The sequence below is a fragment of the Colossoma macropomum genome, unplaced genomic scaffold (assembly GCF_904425465.1).
Source record: "Colossoma macropomum unplaced genomic scaffold, Colossoma_macropomum, whole genome shotgun sequence".
Lineage (NCBI taxonomy): Eukaryota > Metazoa > Chordata > Actinopteri > Characiformes > Serrasalmidae > Colossoma > Colossoma macropomum.
The window spans coordinates 28,662,266-28,683,997 of record NW_023494802.1 but is presented as its reverse complement, the minus strand read 5'-3'; the positions used below and the strand labels follow the sequence as shown (position 1 = coordinate 28,683,997).

Here is a 21,732-nt window from a genome sequence, read left to right as displayed (position 1 = left end):
GTTGAAAGGGCGTAGTGTTTTTGTGTTTTGTTTGGATTTCTCTTCTGGCTAGTGAGCTTAGAGAGTATAAAGCTGCATAAAGCTAGCCCGACCACTGTAGGAAAGACAAGTAATTACCCAGCATTAATGGGATTCTTCTGTTTTCTTTTCTTTGTAAAGTTCTACCATAATCATTGCACCTTTGTAAGGAATAGCTCCACCCAGAAGCTGCTCATTTTCATTCATTGTTAGTAACATTAGCATTTTTTAACAAAATATTGTTTTAGGTAACATTTATTTTGTCTATGTTTTCAAATATAAATGGACAGTTCTTGTTGTTAAGCTAGTTAATAATAGTTAATAGCATAGAACATCATTGACGGCTTTGTGTTATTGAAATGGTACTATTGTCTTATGTCTCAGGACCATGTACTGGGCTGACTGGGGCAACCACCCCAAAATTGAGACTGCGGCCATGGATGGCACCCTGAGACAGACCCTGGTGCATGAGAACCTTCAGTGGCCCACTGGTGAGTCTCATAAAACTTTCCAATTTATTTGCCCATGGTGAGCACTGGGAACAGTGCATTGCTATGTTATTTTTTTTTTTTTTAGCTACTCTGACGTTTTCTATTACGACTTACAATTCAATTCCGGAAGTATGAGTGACTCACTGTCCCTCAGCGTAGCGCAGTGACTAGCCAGATATGTCTGATGTAGTGTTGATAGCAGGAGGTTTAACCTGTGTATTCTCTCTCTGTGTAGGTCTGGCAGTGGACTACTTCAATGAGCGGCTCTACTGGGCCGATGCAAAGCTCTCACTCATTGGTAGTGTGCGTCTGGATGGCACGGACCCTGTGGTGGCCGTCTCTAATGTGAAAAACAGTTCAGTACTCACTCACTACACGCACTTGTCTTTTTCTGTTAAATATTATTTCTAAATATTAAATAAGTTAGTATTTGTTGATATGGTAAAACAGACGGTATACCATGGTGTTCTACTAACAGAATGTGATTTTTGTATAATGAGGAACCTTTCTGCCCTATAGAGCTCCTCCATCCTTTCAGCATTGATGTCTTTGAGGATTACATCTACGGTGTCACCTATATCAACAACTATGTATTCCGCGTCAACAAGTTCGGCAAGGGTCCAATGGAAAACCTGACTACTGGCATCAACCACGCCACTGACATAGTGCTCTACCACCGCTACAAACAGCCAGAGAGTGAGTGTGTTTGTGTTTGGATGCCAGGAGTGCACATGATTCTTTAAAATCAACAGGAGTTGGAAATCATAACATTTCTGAGTCAAACAGAGTATTAAGCCTGTCTTGGACAGAATTACATTTACATGGGGTCCTGGGGTAATTTCCTGTTTTACAGGTGCTACAGTGGGATTTTATGGGATTTTCGTGTAACTCAGTAGTGGTCTTATTATTTTAATCTCGCCTGGATATACAAGGCGCGTTGAGGGGGGAAAAAAAGTGTTTGACCACTGCTATTCACTGTATTTAGTCAGTAACACTTTATTTGGATGGTCCACTGTAGATGCTTCGTAGATACTCAGTTTATCTTTAACTAACATTCAACTAAATATCTATTAAATGCAACTGAACTTGAAGTTGCCTCTGAAAGGTTCTATTAAATCTGCCTCTAACCCTAAACCTAATCCTATCCCTAACCTCAAGGCAAAACCTACACCTACTCCTAAACCTAATCCTAACTTAAATTTTGTTGATAATCAGCTGTTAATAATATAAAATAAGTATCTGTAGGGGACCATCTAAATAAAGTGTGACCATTTAGTCTCCTTACACACATTTTACACATTTCTTATGTTGTGAAACAGTTGATGCTTTGGAAGATTTTCCAAGCATTTACTTGATTTTTGGTGGTAGTACATCATCTTCATCTTCTCTGCACTGGGAAAGCATTAGCAGGAGGAGAGCAAAAATAAAGTCAATCGGAAAAGTGATATCCCACTTGTGTGCTATATTCAGAATAGTAACTCTTAGTTTACTCTGGCCATGTGAGTATGTGTGATGCAAACATTCTGTTTCATGTTGACTTTAAAGCTGGAGTAAATTACTTATAGAATGTTCTGTGTATGTGTTACAGTGGCAAACCCATGTGACAGGAAGAAGTGTGAGTGGCTGTGTTTGCTCAGCCCCAGTGGTCCAGTCTGCACCTGCCCTAATGATCGCGTGGCTGATAACGGCACATGTGTGGAGCTGCCACCAGCCACTCAGTCCCCCATCAGTAAGTCACTTTTGTGTGATCACACAGGATCAAGCACAGGAGCTATTTTACCATCACTTTGCTTCATGGACTTTCAGCAGAATAAAATATCTTCTTCATAAGAACATAAATTGAACATTTCATGTAACCCCCCACTTCTCTTTTACTCTGCCAGCTCCCTCATGTAGTGTTCAGTGCCTGAATGGTGGGATCTGTTTCCTAAATGCTCGGAGTCAGCCAAAGTGCCGCTGCCCCACCAGCTACAGCGGGGAGAGGTGCGAGGTTGACCAGTGCAGAGACTACTGCAAGAACGGAGGAACGTGCACCCCTTCACGTGCTGGTACACATTCAGATCATCCTTTGTTAAGCCTTGTTGGTCTTTGTGCCGTCATGATTGTCATAGTAGTGGTAGATTGTCGCAGTAGTGCTTTGCTATATTGATAGACTGCACTAGTAGAGTAGCATGCAGCTAATCTGTCTCTGGCCTCTAGGTGCTCCTACCTGCCGTTGCCTGACAGGCTTCACTGGACCCAACTGTAACCTGAACACATGCAAAGACCACTGCCAGAATGGAGGCACCTGTGCGGTCAGCCAGGGCAACCAACCCATGTGCCATTGTCCTGACGGCTTCCTGGGAGACCAGTGCCAGTACAGTGAGTGTTCATACAGCACACCAGGCTTCATAAACCTGACCACTGTTGCCTGAGTGTTTTTATAGTTAGAAACCAACCAAGCTCTAAGAAATTGTTCCAAGGAGTGGATTAGAGTAAATATCTGACTTTTATTGTCATGTTGTTGTTCCTAAAGCAGCTTTTTAAAGGCCGCTCAGCTTATCGAATTGGTGAAAATACCATCAACAAAGGAATTAAACTTAAATAGTTTAGCCAAAAAAAGGCAGGTTTGCTTCCTTAGTTTTGCACTGGAGACTGATGTAGTTAATGGAATGGAATAGAAGCTTGTACTGCAGTCAACTTAAAGGGGAATTCCACTGATTTTTCAAAATGTCTGCATAATTAATTGATAGAGATGTCAGCAAGATCATTAATGTTAAATTGGGTTATTGTGGAGAGATTTGCTCATTTCTTTACAGTGGTGATGATAGGAACCCGAGGTCGCAATGTCTACAACACAAATACAGCCAGTTTATGTACTCTAAACCTCCAGTGAGCCTACATGTGTCTGAGTGTTTAAATGGAATACTGATAATGCTAAAATAGTGGTAAATCAGATCAGAAAAAAAAAGTTTTCTCTAGGGACTGTATTGCCTTACAATGTTCTGCATGTACCTCTCCTCCAAGAATGTATTTAAATAAAAAAAAAAACCTCCTCCCCAACCAGACTTCATTCGTCTGGTTCCTATAACCACCACTGTAAACATTGCTGAATTGTTCCTCCAGAATGGAACATTTCACATTAAAGCACTCTTTAATGATTTTGTTTACATCTTAATGAGTTAATTATACAGAAATAAAATGGGTAAAATTCCCCTTTAAGAAGTGGGAAGTCTGAACTGCATTATAACGAAGTCTGTAAGCTTAGAAGTGGGGGAAAAATCTTGTATGAAAGTGAGTGTAGTGAGCGAAAACCTAGCCACCTAACGTTAGTGATATGAGTGATAACTTTAACGTTCATGATCCTTCTTAAAACTTTATGCTCAGTGTGTTATTTAACCAACTACTGTGTGTGTGTTGACTGATCTAAAGCAAGTCTTAATAAAATCTCATTTAAAAGTAGAGAATTGGTTATTTATTACTCATGACTGTATGAGAAGCCATGTTAAGATGACATATACTGATGAACTCTGAATTGAGAACAGCTTCATGATTATCTGAGTAGGAATTCCTAGTTGTGAGGCTGCTTTCTTTGGTTTTGATTAGTCTGAGGTCAGGACTTCTAAGTTTCCATCAAATACAGCAATAATTGTGCAAACTATGTGTTTAAATCTATCTATAAAAATGCAGAAATGTGCAGTCAAAATTCAGGCTTGAGTTGTTGGCTGATGTTACCGCTTTTATGATTGTGACATAATCTTGTCTGTTTTGATAGATAACAGTATATCATACAATCTCTGAAATTTACAAAATGAAAGCATTTGAGATTATCTTAACAACTCGTTTTTCATTTACACATGCTGTTTGCCTTGTCTCTCCTAAACCCCTCCTCTGCTGTCCCCTGCTCTCCAGGGCATTGCGATGGTTTCTGTGAGAATGGAGGGACATGTCTGCAGACGGCCAATGGGACCAAGCAGTGTCGCTGCACCGCACAGTTCCAAGGGCCCACTTGCAGCGTGGACAAGTGCATGTACTGTGGAGATGGCAAGTGTGTGCCAAAGCGCCCCGAAGGAGTGGCATGCAGGTACAAACCACTCTTTGCTGTTACTTTTCTTTATTTCCAGTAAAAGTTACACATGTTAGAGACCTAAATAGCAGACACGGGGGGCGCTAATGATGCCTCCGCTTGAAATTTCCTTCATGGACTTTGATATTTGCTGATTTTGAAGTGCAACTCTTTAAGATGTTTACCAAAATCGAAACTGATAGGACAAACCATGACTGTTAGCTATAGTTCTGGCCAAAAATGTCAAAATGAAAAAAAGACACCCCTGGAGGTTGTACATTAAGGACAAGCAGGACAAGGACAAGGATCCACAGAACAAGGATGAAGCTTGAAAAGATTTTTAAATCCAATGATTTGTGTCTACAAACAAAATCACAGTAGTCCAGGCTATGACCTTCTCTGTGGTTCTTAATGGGTGTGAAAGCTAGACAATAAATAAATGAGATGAAAAAAATATAGGCGCTTTTGAACTTGGACAGCAGAGAAACAAATGGAACCTCAAACAAATCCAGCCTCGCCTCTCGCTCAAAGCCCTGATAACCACACTGAATCTTATCTTGGACATATATTCTGAGAAGAACCAATGTGGAGAAGACCATTATTCTAAAGTGAAAGAGGAAGAGGACGACCAGCAACAACATGGATGGATACAATCAGAGAAATCATGAACCAGCCATTCAGAAGCCTGAAAATTCAAACAGATGACAGGATATTCTGGAGAAACTGTCCATATGATCGCCAGGTGTCGGAAACAAGCTGTTTTCGGTTTCTAATGTCTGACTGAAACACTGCCCTTCTCTGAAGGCCTAGAAGGCCCTGAGGGTCCCCATTGGTATAATAGTGGTATATTAATGGATACTGTGTCCATAAGCATAGTATACATGCTAAACTGTTAGTTGGTATCAGTGCTAAGCTATTACTTTTAGAGTTAATGCAAGTACTGTGTTTTTTGTGTTCTTGTAGCTGTGGTAGTGACATACCACAGCCCAGCTGCTACACCTGCAATAACTTCTGCGTCAACGGACTCTGTTCTATAGATCATCGCACCATGCTTCCACAGTGCAAGTAAGAACACATCCAGACCCTCACTCATAACACAGACTTTCCAACACGCACACTGTAATATATGCACTGACATTACTGTAGATGACTAAATTGAGGACAATTAATTACATCAGATCTGCTCCTTTAGAGCCTGAATCTAGCAGAGTTTTGTGATTTCTCTGCTCTAACACATATTGAACCTGGTAATTAATTGTTGTGTTGAATTAGAGGTGTTTCAGTAAGGAAATCAGCTAACTGTGCTAGACTCCAGCAATCTTAGCCATAGACACTAAACACAGCTGGACACTTCAAACTTAGATCAATAGTCTCATTTTATTCACATAAAATCAGTGCACTGATGTCTTGCATTTAGGCTGTCACTATTGATTGTACTAATAATTGATTGTTGTGCCAGTTATCTTTGATGAATATTCACATCAGAGGTTTTTAAAATACTTTTAAAACTCCATAATGTTTCATTGGAAAAAATAAAAAGACTTTATTTCTTAAATATTTAGCCATAGAAATATGGTTATACTTGTTTTTTATACAAGTAGACTACATTCAAAACAAGATAAAGGAATATATCAGTCTCACAATCATCACAAATTTCTACAGATTTATTGCAGACCCTCCCCCCAAACAAACAGTGCAAATATTAGCGCAGTGAGAAAAGCCACTGCAAACACAAGCATTTTACCCCACGATAATCCAAAAAAAGCCAAAACGATCCTGGTAGGACTGGACGATTGTCCCAAACCTGACCCGAAACCCATCCCGAACCTGTGCTGACCCTGGCTCAAAATCATTTCAGGAAGCAGACCTCTTAAGCGTTTGTTCTTGCATCTCCGTAGGTGTCCTTCAGGCTGGCACGGCTATCGATGTGAGATCACTCCCTATTCTGTGGATTCTGGAGACTCGTCTGGAAGTAAGTGGCCGTTCATGTGTATAACAATGCTGTCAGTGCTGGTGGTCTGAGGCGGTCTCTAACATGTTCTCTCTGTGTGCAGACGCTGCCTCTGTGGTCATTCCAGTGCTGCTGCTGCTAATACTGGCGCTCCTGGTGGTTGGCGCCATCTTGTGGTATAAGAAGAGAATGCGAGGGTGAGTAAATGTTCTCTCAGTGGAGATACAGATGAGCTGCTGAGAGTCTGAGTGTGTCTCACTCACTGAACCAGATGATAAACTCCCTCAACTAGATTTACTGATCAGCTCCTACTCACCACCCTCTTCACACACTCAGGCTTTCTTTTAGCACTTCTTTAACCCCCATCACTCCTCTTTTACTTTATCTCAACACCTAATTCTCACTCGTTAACCTTTCTATCTATCGATTCAACTATCAATCTGTCTGTCTATTTACCTGCCTGTCTCTCTCTTATTCTCTTTCACATTCTTGGTCTCACACTCTCTTGGTCTCCTTCTCATTCCCTCTCTTTCTGATGTTCTCTATTTGTCCCTTTCTTGTTCTCTCTCTCTCTCTCCCTCACTAATTTTCTCTTTTTTCCTTTTGGTCTCTGTCTCTCTCTCTCTCTCTCTCTCTCTCTCTCTCTCCGTCCTTTCTCTCGTTCATTCATTTCTTGTTCTTACTCTTACTCATTCACTATTGCTGTCTCTCTCTTTCTATCTCTCTTATACTTTCTTGCCCTATCGTTCTTCTATTTGATTTCTCTGTAATTCTCTTTTTCTCACTTGATCTTTCTCTCTTGCTCTCTGTCCATGCTTCCTTCCCCACTCTCTCTCTCTCTCTCTCTCTCTCTCTCTCTCTCTCTCTCTCTCTCTCTCTCTCTCTCTCTCTCTGTGTGGGTAACTGTGTGTCTCTGTCTCCAGGTCTATGAGGCGGGGCAAGCCCAGCTCCAGATGCTTGCGGTAACTCTAACTCTCTAACAGCAGGCTTCCATCCTCCATCTGTACCTCCATGCCTCCATCTTCCCCTTCCTCCTCTCCTCCTCTTTTCTTTCATGCTCACAGTGTATCAGTCCATCCCCGTCCCTGTGCCGTGTAAATCGTGCTTCTGCCTAGACGAGCGATTAGAACACAGGGATCTATTGAGTGAAGCTAAAATAGATCGGCTGGTTGGGTGCAGGATGCAGCAGTGGGCTGTGTTCTGTGTGTCTGAGCCCCTCCTCATCCTGTAGACGTGTCTGTATGTAGGTGTGCGTCAGTGTGAGTGAACAGGTGCGTTGTGCTTATGTGAGCTCTAGTGGATCTTGTCTTGTGGATATCCAGCTTTCTGAGCCAGCAGCGTGGACACGCCCACTGTGGCAGCGTCCGCATGAAAGCTATTGGATGCTCCCTCAAATGTGATGGTTTCTTGCATGCGTGTCTGGGTGGGTGGGTGTGTGTGTGGTTGAATTTAGGGCTGGGTGATAGGACAGTGTTATCAGGTACCAGCTATCATTGACAGGTAATCTGATGCTGGACTGATATGGAACCTGCTCACTTATTTGAATAATAAAATCTGAAGAAGATTTACATGTAATGTTTTACTCAGTTTTACTGACCAGAAGGTTGGTAAAACATTGGATTGTTACATTGCATTATTAACGTATTAGGTGACAGTAGAGCAAGTCAAAGGAGAATTCTACCAATTTTTCTAAATTTATGCAGTGTTTAGTCTTTCAGCGAGGTTTGATGTAAAATGCTAAAATGATTTTTCCCTTGGGTTCACAATGTCTGCAATGCAAATATAGCCATTTTATTTACTGTCCAATCAGTCAATGAACCTACACGTCTCTCCTGGGGGGGTCGGAGCACATACTATGTTGCAGTGCATGCTGGGGACTGTAGTGCATATTCAGGGTGAAACGGACTACTAAGAATAGAAAATTAAAATAATTTTGTGGGCCGGATAGGACTGTCACGGGCCTGACTTGGCCTTCGGGCCTTGTGTTTGACCCATGGGTCTTAATGATTGAACTGTGCTGAAATAATGGCAGCTCCACTATAATGATGAAAATGTCTTGTATTTTCCACTCTAAGCAGGCTGAATGAGTGGCAAAGTACACAAAACAGATTGTGAAATATGATTTTTTTTATTATTATTATTAATAATTTTTTTAATCGCCCAGCCCTAGTATGAATTATGATGTGTAGTGTGTGCTGGCCGTGTCTGTGAGTAGCTTGGGTCTAGGCCTCCTTGACACTGTGTATTCTTGTGCCTCGACTGTTTGCTAAACAACTTCTTAGAGTCTTGAATGGGGACTGATACTCCCCCCCTCGTGTGTATGTGTGTCCACAGTGCAAAGGGATTCCAGCACCAAAGGATGACTAACGGAGCCATGAATGTAGAGATTGGGAACCCTGCGTATAAGATTTACGAAGGAGAGCCGGACGATGATGCCGGAGAGCTGCTAGACTCAGACTTCACTTTGGACCCGGACAAGGTAACCATCTGATCCTACATGCACGAAGAACAATGACAGCATGAGCTGTTTGCTCTCCTCAGGGTTCTGTAATGAAGGTATGATATAATGATGGAGATGTATTACACACAAATATGCAGATGGTTCAAGCTACACAAACATGGTCCCGCTTGTTGCGTTTTAAAATCTCACGACACAACAAGTCTCTTACAGATAAACACAGCTTTGATTGACTCCACACGATTCTGTTTAACTAGACATTTGTTTAAATGAACAGCTAGGAAGCAAAATGGCTAATCAGCTATTTTGGCCATTTTACGTTTGTACTTCAATATTTGCATGCAGTGAAAAAATAGTTAAATTGTGAATCACAGTTATGTGTGTGATAATTGTCTGCTAAAACCTCATGATCATGACAGCCCTACCTGTTAATCTCCCAGCTTTTTGTAACTCAAATCTAAAAATTCAATTTAACACACTCTTCCCAAGTGTAGCCAAGGCACGTTCAGTGTTTGACATTTTCAAGTTTTGCACTTGAGCTACGAGGCTAAAGTAGCTTTCACTCCATGGCACCAATTAGCACCTTGCAAACTTCATGCCCTAAATCATCAGACCCTTTTTAGTTACTCTCTTGCAGACTTGCTCATGTGGAGACTGAATGATGTACTGTTAACTATTCAGTTTTCTATTCAAACTCACCTGACTCTCAACAGCGTTAAGGTTAGGTTTAGTGCCAAGATTAGGTTTAGAGGATGGCTTATGCTTAGGTTTTGGATTGAGGTTATGTTTAGGCTTAGAGTGAATGTTACGTTTCGTGAAACTCCACAGATTTTTACAACTTCTGTATAATTAAATGGTAAATTCATTCGGAGTGTGAAACGCTCTATTCTAGAGAATCTGTTTGAAAGAGTGGCATTCACAGTGGTGGTGATGAGAACTAAATACATTACTATAGTTTTGAGAAGATTTTTGTTCAAAAGGTATTTTTTAAACACATTCCGATACACAGGTTGTTGTGAGGTAAAATTGTCTCCAGTTAAAACAGAAAAACTCGTGAAAACATAGGTTCACTGGTTGTTTTTGGATTGTACATAAAATGGCTGTATTTGTGGACATTGCAACCCCTGGATCCCATCACCACCAGTTAACCGTTTCATATCAAACCACTCTGAATGAGTTTGTCTCAACTACTGAGTTATGCAGACATTTTGAAAAATCAGTGGAATTCCCCTTCAAGATGATATTAATTAATAGATATTTAGTTATATAGTAGTTAAAGGCAAGGTAAACATCCACCAAGCATCTACAGGTGGCTATTCAAGAAAAGTGTTACCCTGTTGTCTATAAGCAGATGGCTGCTGCTACTGTCTTTAGCTATGCAACAACATTTTTGAGCTTCGTAGCTCAAAAGTTTGGACTGCAAGCATATTTTTTTCATGTTGGCTAACCTCTGTATCTCTTTCTCCCTCAGCCCACTAACTTCACCAACCCTGTGTACGCCACACTCTACATGGGCGCCCACAACAGCCGCAACTCTCTGGCCAGCACAGATGAGAAGAAGGAGCTGCTGTCCGCGGGGGATGAGGACATGGGCGACCCGCTGGCATAGAGCCACCCTCCCTCAGATGCCACTCCCCTTCATGCCTTTAGACATCAGAAGAAAAGCAACAACGAGAGCGAGAACACTGTATAAAATGTAAAATGAAGGACTACTTTTGTATGTGATTGCAGTATTATATTTTATTCTTTGACAAATCCTTCCGGTCAAAAAAAAGAAAACATTTTTTCTATGCCTTTGGGTAGTCATTGCTCACCTAGCAACCCTCTCTCTCCCCTCCATGTAGCCTCTACCTCTGTGCTAAACGAGATGCCAACAACAGAGTAACAACTATGGAACTATTTTGATTGTTTTTTTATGTATGAACTGTGTAGAAACCATTGTTTCATATGAATAGGAAATAGCCAAGTTTTGTTTTTTGTTCCTTTTTTGTTTTTTTTTTTGTTTTTTTGCCAGTGATCTAGTAACGGAGAGGAGGAGGCGGGCTGAATGCCGAGTTCTGATTGGTCCATGTACCAGTGTGTGTATGTTCTGCTGGAGGAGAGGGGTGTGTGTGTGTGTGTGTGTGTGTGTGTGTGTGTGTGTGTGTGTGTGTGTGTGTGTGTGTGTGTGTGTGTGGTGAGGAGACATGGTAAACTTAGGCATATGATGATTGTCTTACTCCTTGCACAGATGGATTTTATATATATTTACGTATATATAATATACATTTTAACAGAAGTGACCTGAAAAATATACCCAAGATTACAAGCAACAGCAACCATACAGTAGTATATAATCCTTTGCAGTTTTAGTTTGTTTAGGGTAAAGTACTGTCGTAAGTGAAGTAGTGAATGAATAAATGAATGAAAGAATGAATGAATGAAAGATTGATCTGATAGACAGTAAAAGTGGTAAGTTATTTTGAGAGGACATTCCAGAACTAATTCCAGGGTGTCTTTGTGGCCTTTGTATGTGTGTCAGCAGTTGTCCAAAGGAATGATAGTTGGAAGTAGGGAATGAATTGATTGATTGTTAGTCTCCCCTGATGCCGTGTCTTCCAGGAGGAAAGGGACCATGAGGAGGAAAAATGGAATTGTCAAGCTTTTGTTCATTGTTTTGTTTCATTCAGTGGGATTTTGAGGGTTTCTATTATATACCACTTAAATGGGAGTCAGTGTTGTGTTTTTTTTTTTTTTTTTTTCTTTTAATAGTGTGGTGTCTTATTTGTTTTTAAAGGCTCATTGGAAGTGCATTCTGCTGTGTGTGGATGTGCGTATGTGTGCGTGTGTGGAGTCTGTGGACTCACGTTGCCCTCCTGCCCTGACTCACTGCCTCGCTGCTAGCGCTGCCATTGTCATTTTTTTTTCCACAGGGAAATCAGCTCGACCCGCTGCTTCTTTCAGAGGTGAAAAACCAGCCAGGTCTGCCACAGACTAATGCATGTAACATGGAAACGTTAACAGTGTTCACCCACCGTCCTGGTCTGCAACTTCCACGTCCGCTTCGTTTTCACCGTCAGATGTAATTCAGTGAAGTCTAAGGTCTACTTTGTGTTTTTTTTTTTGTTTTTTTTGTTTTTTTTAAAACAATCATAAACTGCTTACACACAACCCTTACCACCATTTCGGTACTCCTGTTGATTTTGTTTTAATTCTGTTTTTTCTTTTTATATATACAGAATAATTAAACTGCTTTTTATAGTAGAAATGCATGGTGGCTCAGCCCTTCTTTTGGAGAGATAGAGTAATGTTTCACTATTTTTTGCTGGAGAACTTCATAAACTACAGAAAGTAAACGGATATTGTTATAATTACGAAATAAAAATCAGTGTGTACAGAAAATAAACCTGGTTTCTGGTTCAGTGGCCTACTTCACACTGCTGGAGTCTCGGAAGGAAACTGATAAAACTAAGACAGGGAGTATTACGATGTGATTTGCCCAGTGATGCAAGGCAAATGATGGCAGATTTTCCAGTTATAAAAACAATAAATGCACTTGTTTCAACTTTAGGAAACTAGGATGTCTTACAATGTTCAGCCCATTAAAACAACATGTAAACAACAAAAATGCAGATTAGTTTATGTTAAATGAACACCTTTGATGAATCTTGGGTGCTTGAATAGTGGTGGGCAATATTGTTATTGTGATGAACTGTCACATTATATCACAATATGCTTTTCGGAGCACATTGTGGATATTGTCAGTACTTAACAAGCGCTGAGCAACTGCATGTTTCATTACAAAGAGAGCATAATTAGCCTTGTTTAATCAAACTGCAGTTCAGTATTTTAAATAAAATTGTAGACAGTAACAAACTTTAGAAAAACCAATTGTGACGCATATTATTTATCAAGTAAATGCTTTGAATTCTCAGTGATAAGTATTGAGATTTTTGTCTTATTGCCGTGTTTTAAGCTTCATAGAAAAAAGCTAATATGACGAAGTCCAATGTGCTGAATTCATTTTCTGTTTTCAAACGGATGCAAAGATAAGACAGAGGTACAATGAGGTACATTCTACCTTTATTTGTGCTTCTTTTCACAATTTGGAATGGCTTAAGTTGGTACAGTGGTGCAGTATTTGATTAGCCTTCAATGGCACAGTTTTGTCTTTTCCATAAAACAAATGATATAATTTAAGAGACTTTATAAAACAAATCCACAGCATAAGACCTAGTGTTGCATATACATTTCCTTCCTCTAAAACACAGAGGCATTACGTAGTGTGCTACTATAGTGATGTGTCCCTTTTTATGACAATCCTATTGTGGCCGATCGCGCAATTGTTTTGCTTCTCTATGGCTAGTGCAAGGGAAACCACCATCCTCAAAACATTTCAGTGTTCCCAAATAATACAGAATAATCATAACCCACCAAACCAATTACAGGCTGTCTTCATGTGCGAGTAAACCATAATCTGAAATTCTGCTTCACCTCCTCAGCATAAGGCATTGAGATGGAACTGCGTTCAGCACAGTTCAGTGGCTCTTTTTCATGTTGGACTATTGAACATAGCATTTACTTCACTGTAGTCGTCATAATTTTGGTATATGTTTGACATTCAGTTAAAGAAAAATGACACATGACACAGCCTAGAGTCAACGTCAATGGACGAGAGGTGCATGCACATTAAGGCGTTCATGAGCAAAGTCTAGGTGCTCAGATACCGGTATTTAAAATATACAGAGTCAGTTAAAACTAACCGCTTAATGTAAAAAAATGTTAGCAGTTTTGTACTTCACCACAAAGATAGGGGCACTGTTAATGCAAGGCACATATACAGTCGCCTGCTACAGTATAACAGACCCCTAATAGCAACAGCTTTTTAAAATATGCCCCCTTTAAATCTACAATACAATGCACTGCAATTGTAGGATACTTGGCTATTTACAGGTTAAGTAGATGTTACAAAATTAAGTAGATGATACAAAAAAGTAAGTACAAAAAAGAAATAAATCAGTACAAAAGTAAGAAAAATTTTGGCTAAATATTTATGCAAATAATACTGTCTGGATAAAAAGGCACTTCTTTAAGAACAAAAAGAGAAAAAAGGAGGTTTGGTCTGATGAGCTTTCCTCAACCTTTGTTAATAATCATGTCACTGTGTAGTTATCTGCAGAAAAAAACATCAACAAAACCAGAAAATTAAAAAACAAATAATACAAAAAAAGCTTGGAGAAAAAGGCCCTAAATATCTGGCCATCCCCTCGGGCCGGTCTCTCCATCAGTAAGAGTTTTACTTTAGATTGCACAATGTGAGGAAAGCCATGTTTGTTGGAGTGTCACTGTTGTTGGCAGGCTCTTCGGATTTGGGAAGGTAGTGTGCGGTCTCCTCGGTTCACACCACTCTCCGGGAAGTCGCCTTTTTCCTTTTTTCCCCAACAAGGCCGCACACTGATGCTCTTTGGGCTTTGTGTGTGTATTTGTTTGTGAGAGTGAGGAAAGGGTGGTAACGTTTCATGTCTGTGTTTTTATAGTTTTGTTGAGAGAGAAAGAGCCTCCAGTGCAGCAGTCAGAAAGGTCTTCCTTTTCCGTGAATAAATAAGGACACCCCTTCCCTCCCCCCACACCTTTCAAATGGCGGTTTGGTCCCGGCCTATACGCGCAGTCACTGTGAGTTGCAGGGAGGCGCCACTTTCAAGGGCAAAGCGGGAAGGCTGGGACAGGGTGAGTGTGTGAGGGGTCTTTAGGGTCGTTTCCACCCATTTCGGATCACCGCGTCAGCTCGCAGGAAGGGCTGGCTTCGGAGATCTGTGAGTGGGGAAGGGAGAGAGTTAGAGCAGGGAACACCGCAGTTAAACGGGACCACAAAACTTCAGACTGTAGCAGTACACGCTGAAACATGCACACATAAGGCTTATTTTGTAGTCTGCAAAGGCAAATTTTCTGCAGTGCTGGGTCTATCTGAAGGGCTATTTTAATGATTTCTTAAGGTGTAAAAAAAGATTATTCAATAACATAAGCACTGGTATTTTAAATAATTCTGAGGCTACATTCAAATAGAAAATAAGCAAAAAAATATTTTTATGTCTATATTCTGTTTCTGTATTCAGTGTATTTTAAAAAGAATTCTGAATCATATTCAAATAATCTGAATATTAACTGAATTAAATTGGTAACATTTAAGATTTCACAATGCACTACATCAATTACAATGGTATGTCTTGCTTTTAGGGAATGTGATCTTCCCACTGTTCTTTGTTATCTCTGTCAGGTCAGAGACACAGTAGACTGCAATCACAAAGATGAATCTATCAAAAAACGTAGCAAGTACACAAATGCACAGCATACAGGACTTTCCAGGACATCTGAAAAGACAGATCAAGTGATCAGCAAGGTCTTAGGAGGCTTTCCAGAACAGTAAAGAGACTATTTGTGCTTAAAAACAGCACTCTGTGACCTGTGTACACTGAAGTCCTCTGCAGAACTTGCCGAACACTGCAGGAATGCATGCAGGCCATTGTCACAAGCAGTATAACAGAGCAGACGTGGCAGACAAGTTAGCCGGAGCAGTCACACACAGCATTCCATGCAAAAAGGACAGATATGACCAGGAACAAGGAGCTCTGCTTTCTTTCCTAAAGCATTATGATCCCTCTCTGTCTAATGGCTTCAGTCTTTAGTACAGCACCACATTAAAATTTCATCAAGAGTCAAGGCTTAATGCATATGTTACCAGTCAAAACTCAGGACACACTCAATGAAGGCTCAAAGGTCTTTCCACACTAAGTCACCTGTCATGTCAAGGATTTCTATGAAAAAATCAATTCATGCCATCATGCAAAATGTCAAAGCTGTCCTCCAAACGTTAAGCACTTTTAAAGTTTACCCATCGGGTCCTAAACAGAATCGTACCTATTGAGTTTAACTGCTTACAGAATGACTGACGCAAGACAACATACTTGTTGGATGCCTCTGGAAAAGATTCTGTGTTTAACAGACGACCCAACAGGAAATAAAACAACAAAAAAAAGAACAGGCTTTTAATTAAAGCTTCATTTGAAAATCTAGTGCTTTCCTATTTACTGTTTTATAATTTCCTCATATTGTGCTTGCAAGTAAAACACCTCATAAAGACATCTATTTTTGTATATTACTCAAACAGAACTCTTTTTTATTCAGTAGAAAGTTAAAAGGAAATAGGATTAGTCCTTTTGCAAAAATATAGGGTCATGGACATTTAGTTCCTAAGCAGTTTGAACTCATGATGAAGCTTCACAATTACTTTAAAATGATCATACATTAGTCATAAGTATACTACATGAGTATATTTTGCAAAAATAATTTTGAAAACTACCCAGAAGCTTACATTTCAAAGACTTTACAGACATAAGTACACCTGATAAATGAACCTATTGTGGGAATATATCAATATGAAAGTAGTGTAAATGTAATTAATATTTTTAAAAGTTACATATTTTTACTGCTACCCAGTTAGTATTTCACTTCAATCATTTAAGCGTTGATTTATAACCTGCTGTTTCAAACTTTCAACAATGCATATCTAAAAATTATATAGAGAACAGTTTTAAATTTTGCATGACTGCATGAATTAAACAGAAGATTTTGCTTGTTGTGCGACATGCCAGGCTGTAGGTGAGTTTGCATGAAATGGCCTTTAGGTTTAAATGCTTAAAAGTTGTTTCAAAGACAAACAGTGCAGTTTAGTCGTATGCAAAACATTTTTTCCAATGTGTTAAACTCAGCAAGTAAATAGAAACTGCACTAAAATTAGCAGACAAAATGCCATTTATAAGCTTAACAAATATATGTTATATATATTATATATACACATTTTAAGGCAAGCTAACAAATAGTTTCGGCAGCCAACATGTCCTCAGTAAGTGTAAAACTTGTAAAAATCTGTTGTCCTCACTAAACCATTCTAACTTTTTTAAAATGTGGAAAAAAGTAAAAATACAGAAAAAACAAAACACAGTATGTATGTAGCCACGTGCAAAGCAAATGATTCAACACCTTATTCTAGCAAAAAAAGCCTTTTCAGATTTAGACATATTCCACAGAAGCTGCAGGCTGAAAGGCAGACAGGAGTAAAGCTCCCCTCTTACCCTCCGTTTAGTAAAGGCCCATATCTACTCAGCTCAATCCTCTGTTCTGCTGGAAAGGTAGGAGAAACCATTAGCCAGGGGAGAAATGAAACTAGCAGGTTAGAGGAAGTCAAACCGTCAAAACATCATAAGGACTATTCCACATGCCACACCTCAGGGGTGATACACGGCAAATGGGACTGCTGTGCTGTTGTTTGAGTCTCAGGTCTAAATTGGAGTAGTGGACGAGGCAAGACATGTTTGTTGTTCAAAGTTCACTTCTTTAGTTTTGCACTGGAGCTGTGATGCTAATATAGCTAAAAAGTAATGGAAGCTGATAACCCAACTAATTAGCATGGTTTAGACTGCATTACTAAATCATCGCTCATCTCAAGTTATGAAATGCTTAAGGGGTTTCTGATACAGAAAGCCAGAATTTCATCTGTACTTTTGCACATTCACTTTAGGGCTCGGACCACCTAGCTATTATCAACAGCGGCCGTGAAATCAATACTTAGAATTTATTGTTTTGTCTTTCCATTTTGCACACAAACAGCAATGAGTGATGGCCACTCTGCTTCACGGGCAAAATGGCAACAGAAACAGTCATTTAATTCTTATTTACAGTAATGCTTTAATAATATTCAGTTGTCGTAAGGTCTTTTTTCCCAATGATGATTTTTCCAGATGAAAAAAGCAGCTATGATTTCAGCGCACTGAAACTTTTTTTAGACACACTAACCTTTTAGACACTTGTGGGGAAAAAGAGGAACAAGACATGGATTTATCAGGCAATAAGGTTATCATTTTTCTTATAGCCAGTTTGACTCTAAGCCACAGGCAATGGGTAACAGCCCATTCTGCTAAAAGTTTAACTGACTCACAGAGGAGCTCTATGCTGTTTGTTTGATGGAGTTTGAGGCTCTGCTTCAGCATGGAGCTAGCATTAAAAGGAGCAAACGAACCATGAGCTCTCAGGTGAAAGACCCTATTCATGGTAAAGGGGAATTGCACAGATTTTTCTCAATATCTGTATAATTAAATCATGATGTAAACAAAGTGATGTTCTAGAGAAACTTACCAAGTCAAAATTGCTCACAGGGGTGGTGCAAGTTTTGAAATGAAATGGTGATCAATTTGCTGCCCCATCTGATAGTTTTGTGAGAAGGTTTTGGCCTAAAATGTATTTTTAAAATCCATGCAGAAAACTCATTTTTAGGTTCTTTTAGGTTGCTTATTGTCCCTAACTCCAATAGTTCCATTAGCCACATCAATTTTGCAGTTCTAGTGCAAAACTGGAAAATGTGTGTATATTAGATTTTTTGCCCAAACAATAACAATGATAAATTCTTAGATGGCACATTTCTATGCAGAAAAAAACAAACTACTCTAGATCTATAACTCTATAACTGATGCAAAGACTTTATTACAAGTACAAATAAATGTACAGCAATTCAGCAGTCCATTTGTCGTTGTGTCCCAGTGTAACGGCTGTGCTAGTCCTTATTGCAGCATCCAGATTGGTGATCATGCACAACCTGGACTGCCACACTCATATATCAGATATATCAGCATTATAGTGCTGATCTAGGATCAGCTCCTGCCTGTCCATCATAGCTCCATTCATCCAGGACCTGGCAAACAACAGCTGATCCCAGATCTGCACTCTCTGATACACACATAATCCCAGGTTAGTAAGGTGGTGCTGGTGCACTGTGGAGAAAATGACAGGTTCATGCATGTGTCTCGTGGGCATGCAGGGTTTTAGGGGGGGATGCGTAAGAGAACTGGACAACCTTCAGCATTAGGGCTAGTTTTTTGGGGGGGGTAGCTAGCAGTTGGACTCATCATACAGGTTGGTGTCACAGAAGAAGCGCGAGCCCCGCTTGGCCGTGCGCGCGGTGAACGGCACACTCTTCAGCGCTGAGGGAGGGAGGGAGGGCACAAAGAGAACGTTACAGCTAGTTACGTTAAGGTCAAGGGACTTTTCTGCCCCTGGGGGGGAGGAAAGAGACTGTCCTTACAGACAAACCTTCAGAGAGAAAACGTTTAGGAATACAGTAGCAGTCAGAAGTTTGAACACACATGAATGAAAGTATGCTCTTCGAGACGTGTTAATTATTACGCTTAAATGCTCTAAATTACAAATAGTGTAGTTAAAGTAGTTCAGTTATAGGGTATGTTAAACTATTTATTTATTTACAAAACAAAAATAGTTTACGTTTAGAACTTTGGGTGAAATTTAGAGTTGGAATCTGCTGAACCACAACTATTACAACATCCTAATTACTATGTGTGCCTCGATAAAAGTTCATTAGCGGAATGTTTGTCTTTCTTAATTCATTTGAACCAATCAGATGTGCTGTGTTGAAGTGAGGTGTGTCTAAATAGCTGTATTTTACAGAAGGACAATATTTTTGTTTGTCAGTATTATTCTAAAATATGTAATGAAAATGAAGAAATACTATAAGTTGGTATGTCCAAACAGTTAACTGGTACTGTATATGTATATATATGTATATGTGCTTACCACCAATCAGTGTGCAGTGAAAATAATTTATCTTAGAAAATTACAATTGAATCTGAAATTTGTTTGTAAGCCAATGCTTCACTGGCTGCAAGAGACCTTGTGATGTGTCTCAAATATCTAGTTCTCTCTACAAATTAGGCCTAGTCCTAGACTTCAGTTGATCTTCAGTGAAGAATGCCCACTGTCAATGTAATTACATCCAACTAGGCTTAATCTGTCAGAGAAATATGTCTATATGCTAGTGTTACCTGTAAACATCAGTGTTCTTTAGTAAATCTTCTCTAAACTGCCAAGTTAATAACATTATGCATATTTAGAGATGAGGCACAGACAAAAACAGCTTAGACCAAAGCATTAATATAGATTAATTTGGTCCTCCCTGGTGACTGCAGTGACACGAAAGGTGGTTTAAGACCACGCTTAACTTCTTTAGTCCTCTTAATGAAGTGTGCATGGCTTCAGAACGCAGGTTCCGTGAGAGTTTGTACTAAATCACACTGTATCAGTCTAACTGGTACCGTAGTGGACACTGGGTAATGTAACACATGGTGCACTGCTGGCGTGAGGAGCAGCGGACCACCACGCTGATCCTCGCCTTGGAGTTGATGGGAATTATAGTTTGAGTCCTGTGTGTCCCACCTGTGATAATGTCTTCGATGGTGCCGTCCTTGCCCTCATAAACGGGCCGGTGGTCTTTGGCCTGTCGGCGTCGCAGCTCAGCGATGAGTTCATGCTGTTGCTGCCTTTTCTTCTGAGCCTGCACCTGTGAGGGGGGTCAGAGAGAAGGACATGGGTGTGTTCACTAGTGAAATTACAATCTAGGCCTGGGCGATAAAATTATAAAAAAAAATTATTACCAATTACCTAAATAAAATACATGAAAATATCTCATGTTTGAGGTAATTTCAATAAATTCTTTTAGTGGCCATGAGAGCCTTTACTCACTAGACGGGGAGGGAAATGAAGACTATTCAATAGGAAATAATGGAGATTAAATTTCAACACTGAAAATCAGTTTGGGTTGTGCTGCTGGTTGCAGGAGGTTAGAGCGTCATACCTTAGGGTCATGCTGTTTGGCCTCCTGAGCAAGCAGTTTCTCTCGCAAAGCTTCCTCCTGCTTCTTCCTCTGTTCATTCTCCTCAACTGCATCCTGCAAACACACACCAAACACACATGAACACACCCACGTTCACATAAGTTTAGTTACAGAACAGAAACACTGATATTCTACTTTAAGGCAAACGAGAAACATGAGAAACATAAATGACCCATTTTAAGAAACAGCAAATCCAAGAACTGTGACTGGGAAAACACACACACAAAACACAGATCCTCAGGCTGCCTCACTGTTTCCTCGCACGACTCCATAAATCCAAGTGAAGGACAATGTGAGGAAGAGGCGTGTGTGCGTGTGTGTGTCCGGGTCAGTGCTGAGAGGGCCCAAGCCCAGCCTAAACACAGTGAGTGCTCTTTAAACTCAACACAGCTGCTTCTTCCTGTTATTCACCTCAAACTCCCCTCCCCAGGCCCCCACAGGAGTGCCCCCCTACAACCATTCTCTACTACGTCCCTATGAATGAGCCCTTACGATAACACTGACCAAAAAAAACACACATTTATTCTTAACCCCTGCAAGAGCTGTATGTGGGGCCACACTTCAGTTCCTCACTCTCACACCTTTATATCTCATAACTTACAGATCAGTTGCAAGTTAGTGGATAATAAATCTTATGTTGAATAACTTTATAATAAGCCTTAGGTGTTAATTATAACATTTAGGCTGAGTATAAGTAAAACTGTTTAGGTGTAAGTGCTGTGGTACTGTGGTGCTTACCTTGTAGGCCTTGATGAAGCGCACAAACACAGGGAAGAAGACAGATGGAGGAGTGGTCTTGGGGCTCTCGCCAAAGTACATGACCACAGTGTTGAAGGCCTCCTGCACGGACATTCGGAGAAAGAGAGGTGCTGATTCCAAGAGAAATTCCCTTATTTAAAAGTGGTGCCAACAAGGGCTATACGCTGCAACATATCTGAATTACTGCCTCATGACATGGCCGATCGCAGCATTTATTCAAAGCATGGGTTGTCGGCTATACTAAGCCGAATTCAACTCCATCCCTTTTGTAAAAAGTTATTTTACCCCTATTGTGCT

The 21,732-nt window shown here is 40.1% G+C and overlaps 2 protein-coding genes across 7 annotated transcripts in view; one reads left to right on the top strand and one right to left on the bottom strand.

Annotated features, from left to right (window-relative positions):
- The window catches only part of lrp1ab (low density lipoprotein receptor-related protein 1Ab), a 194,676-nt gene extending 184,011 nt beyond the window's left edge, over positions 1 to 10,665 (top strand). Inside the window, exons 78-89 of the mRNA XM_036591878.1 lie at positions 403 to 509; positions 745 to 864; positions 1,029 to 1,205; positions 2,098 to 2,238; positions 2,393 to 2,557; positions 2,709 to 2,870; positions 4,401 to 4,572; positions 5,518 to 5,619; positions 6,453 to 6,526; positions 6,609 to 6,702; positions 8,840 to 8,984; positions 10,435 to 10,665. Of these exons, the coding sequence (XP_036447771.1) occupies positions 403 to 509; positions 745 to 864; positions 1,029 to 1,205; positions 2,098 to 2,238; positions 2,393 to 2,557; positions 2,709 to 2,870; positions 4,401 to 4,572; positions 5,518 to 5,619; positions 6,453 to 6,526; positions 6,609 to 6,702; positions 8,840 to 8,984; positions 10,435 to 10,572 (1,597 nt within the window). The 3' untranslated portion in view covers positions 10,573 to 10,665. The remainder of the gene's footprint in view (positions 1 to 402; positions 510 to 744; positions 865 to 1,028; positions 1,206 to 2,097; positions 2,239 to 2,392; positions 2,558 to 2,708; positions 2,871 to 4,400; positions 4,573 to 5,517; positions 5,620 to 6,452; positions 6,527 to 6,608; positions 6,703 to 8,839; positions 8,985 to 10,434) is intronic.
- Positions 10,666 to 13,010: 2,345 nt separating this feature from the next.
- The window catches only part of fmnl3 (formin-like 3), a 65,485-nt gene continuing 56,763 nt past the window's right edge, over positions 13,011 to 21,732 (bottom strand). For 2 of the 6 annotated variants that reach the window (XM_036591873.1, XM_036591877.1), the window contains 5 exons: positions 21,415 to 21,516; positions 20,638 to 20,730; positions 20,220 to 20,343; positions 18,847 to 18,973; positions 13,011 to 14,753 (listed from right to left, as the gene is read on the bottom strand). In XM_036591873.1, coding sequence (XP_036447766.1) covers positions 18,882 to 18,973; positions 20,220 to 20,343; positions 20,638 to 20,730; positions 21,415 to 21,516 — 411 coding nt within the window. In that variant the 3' untranslated portion in view covers positions 13,011 to 14,753; positions 18,847 to 18,881. The other 4 variants (XM_036591874.1, XM_036591875.1, XM_036591876.1 and 1 more) reach the window with 4 other exon arrangements.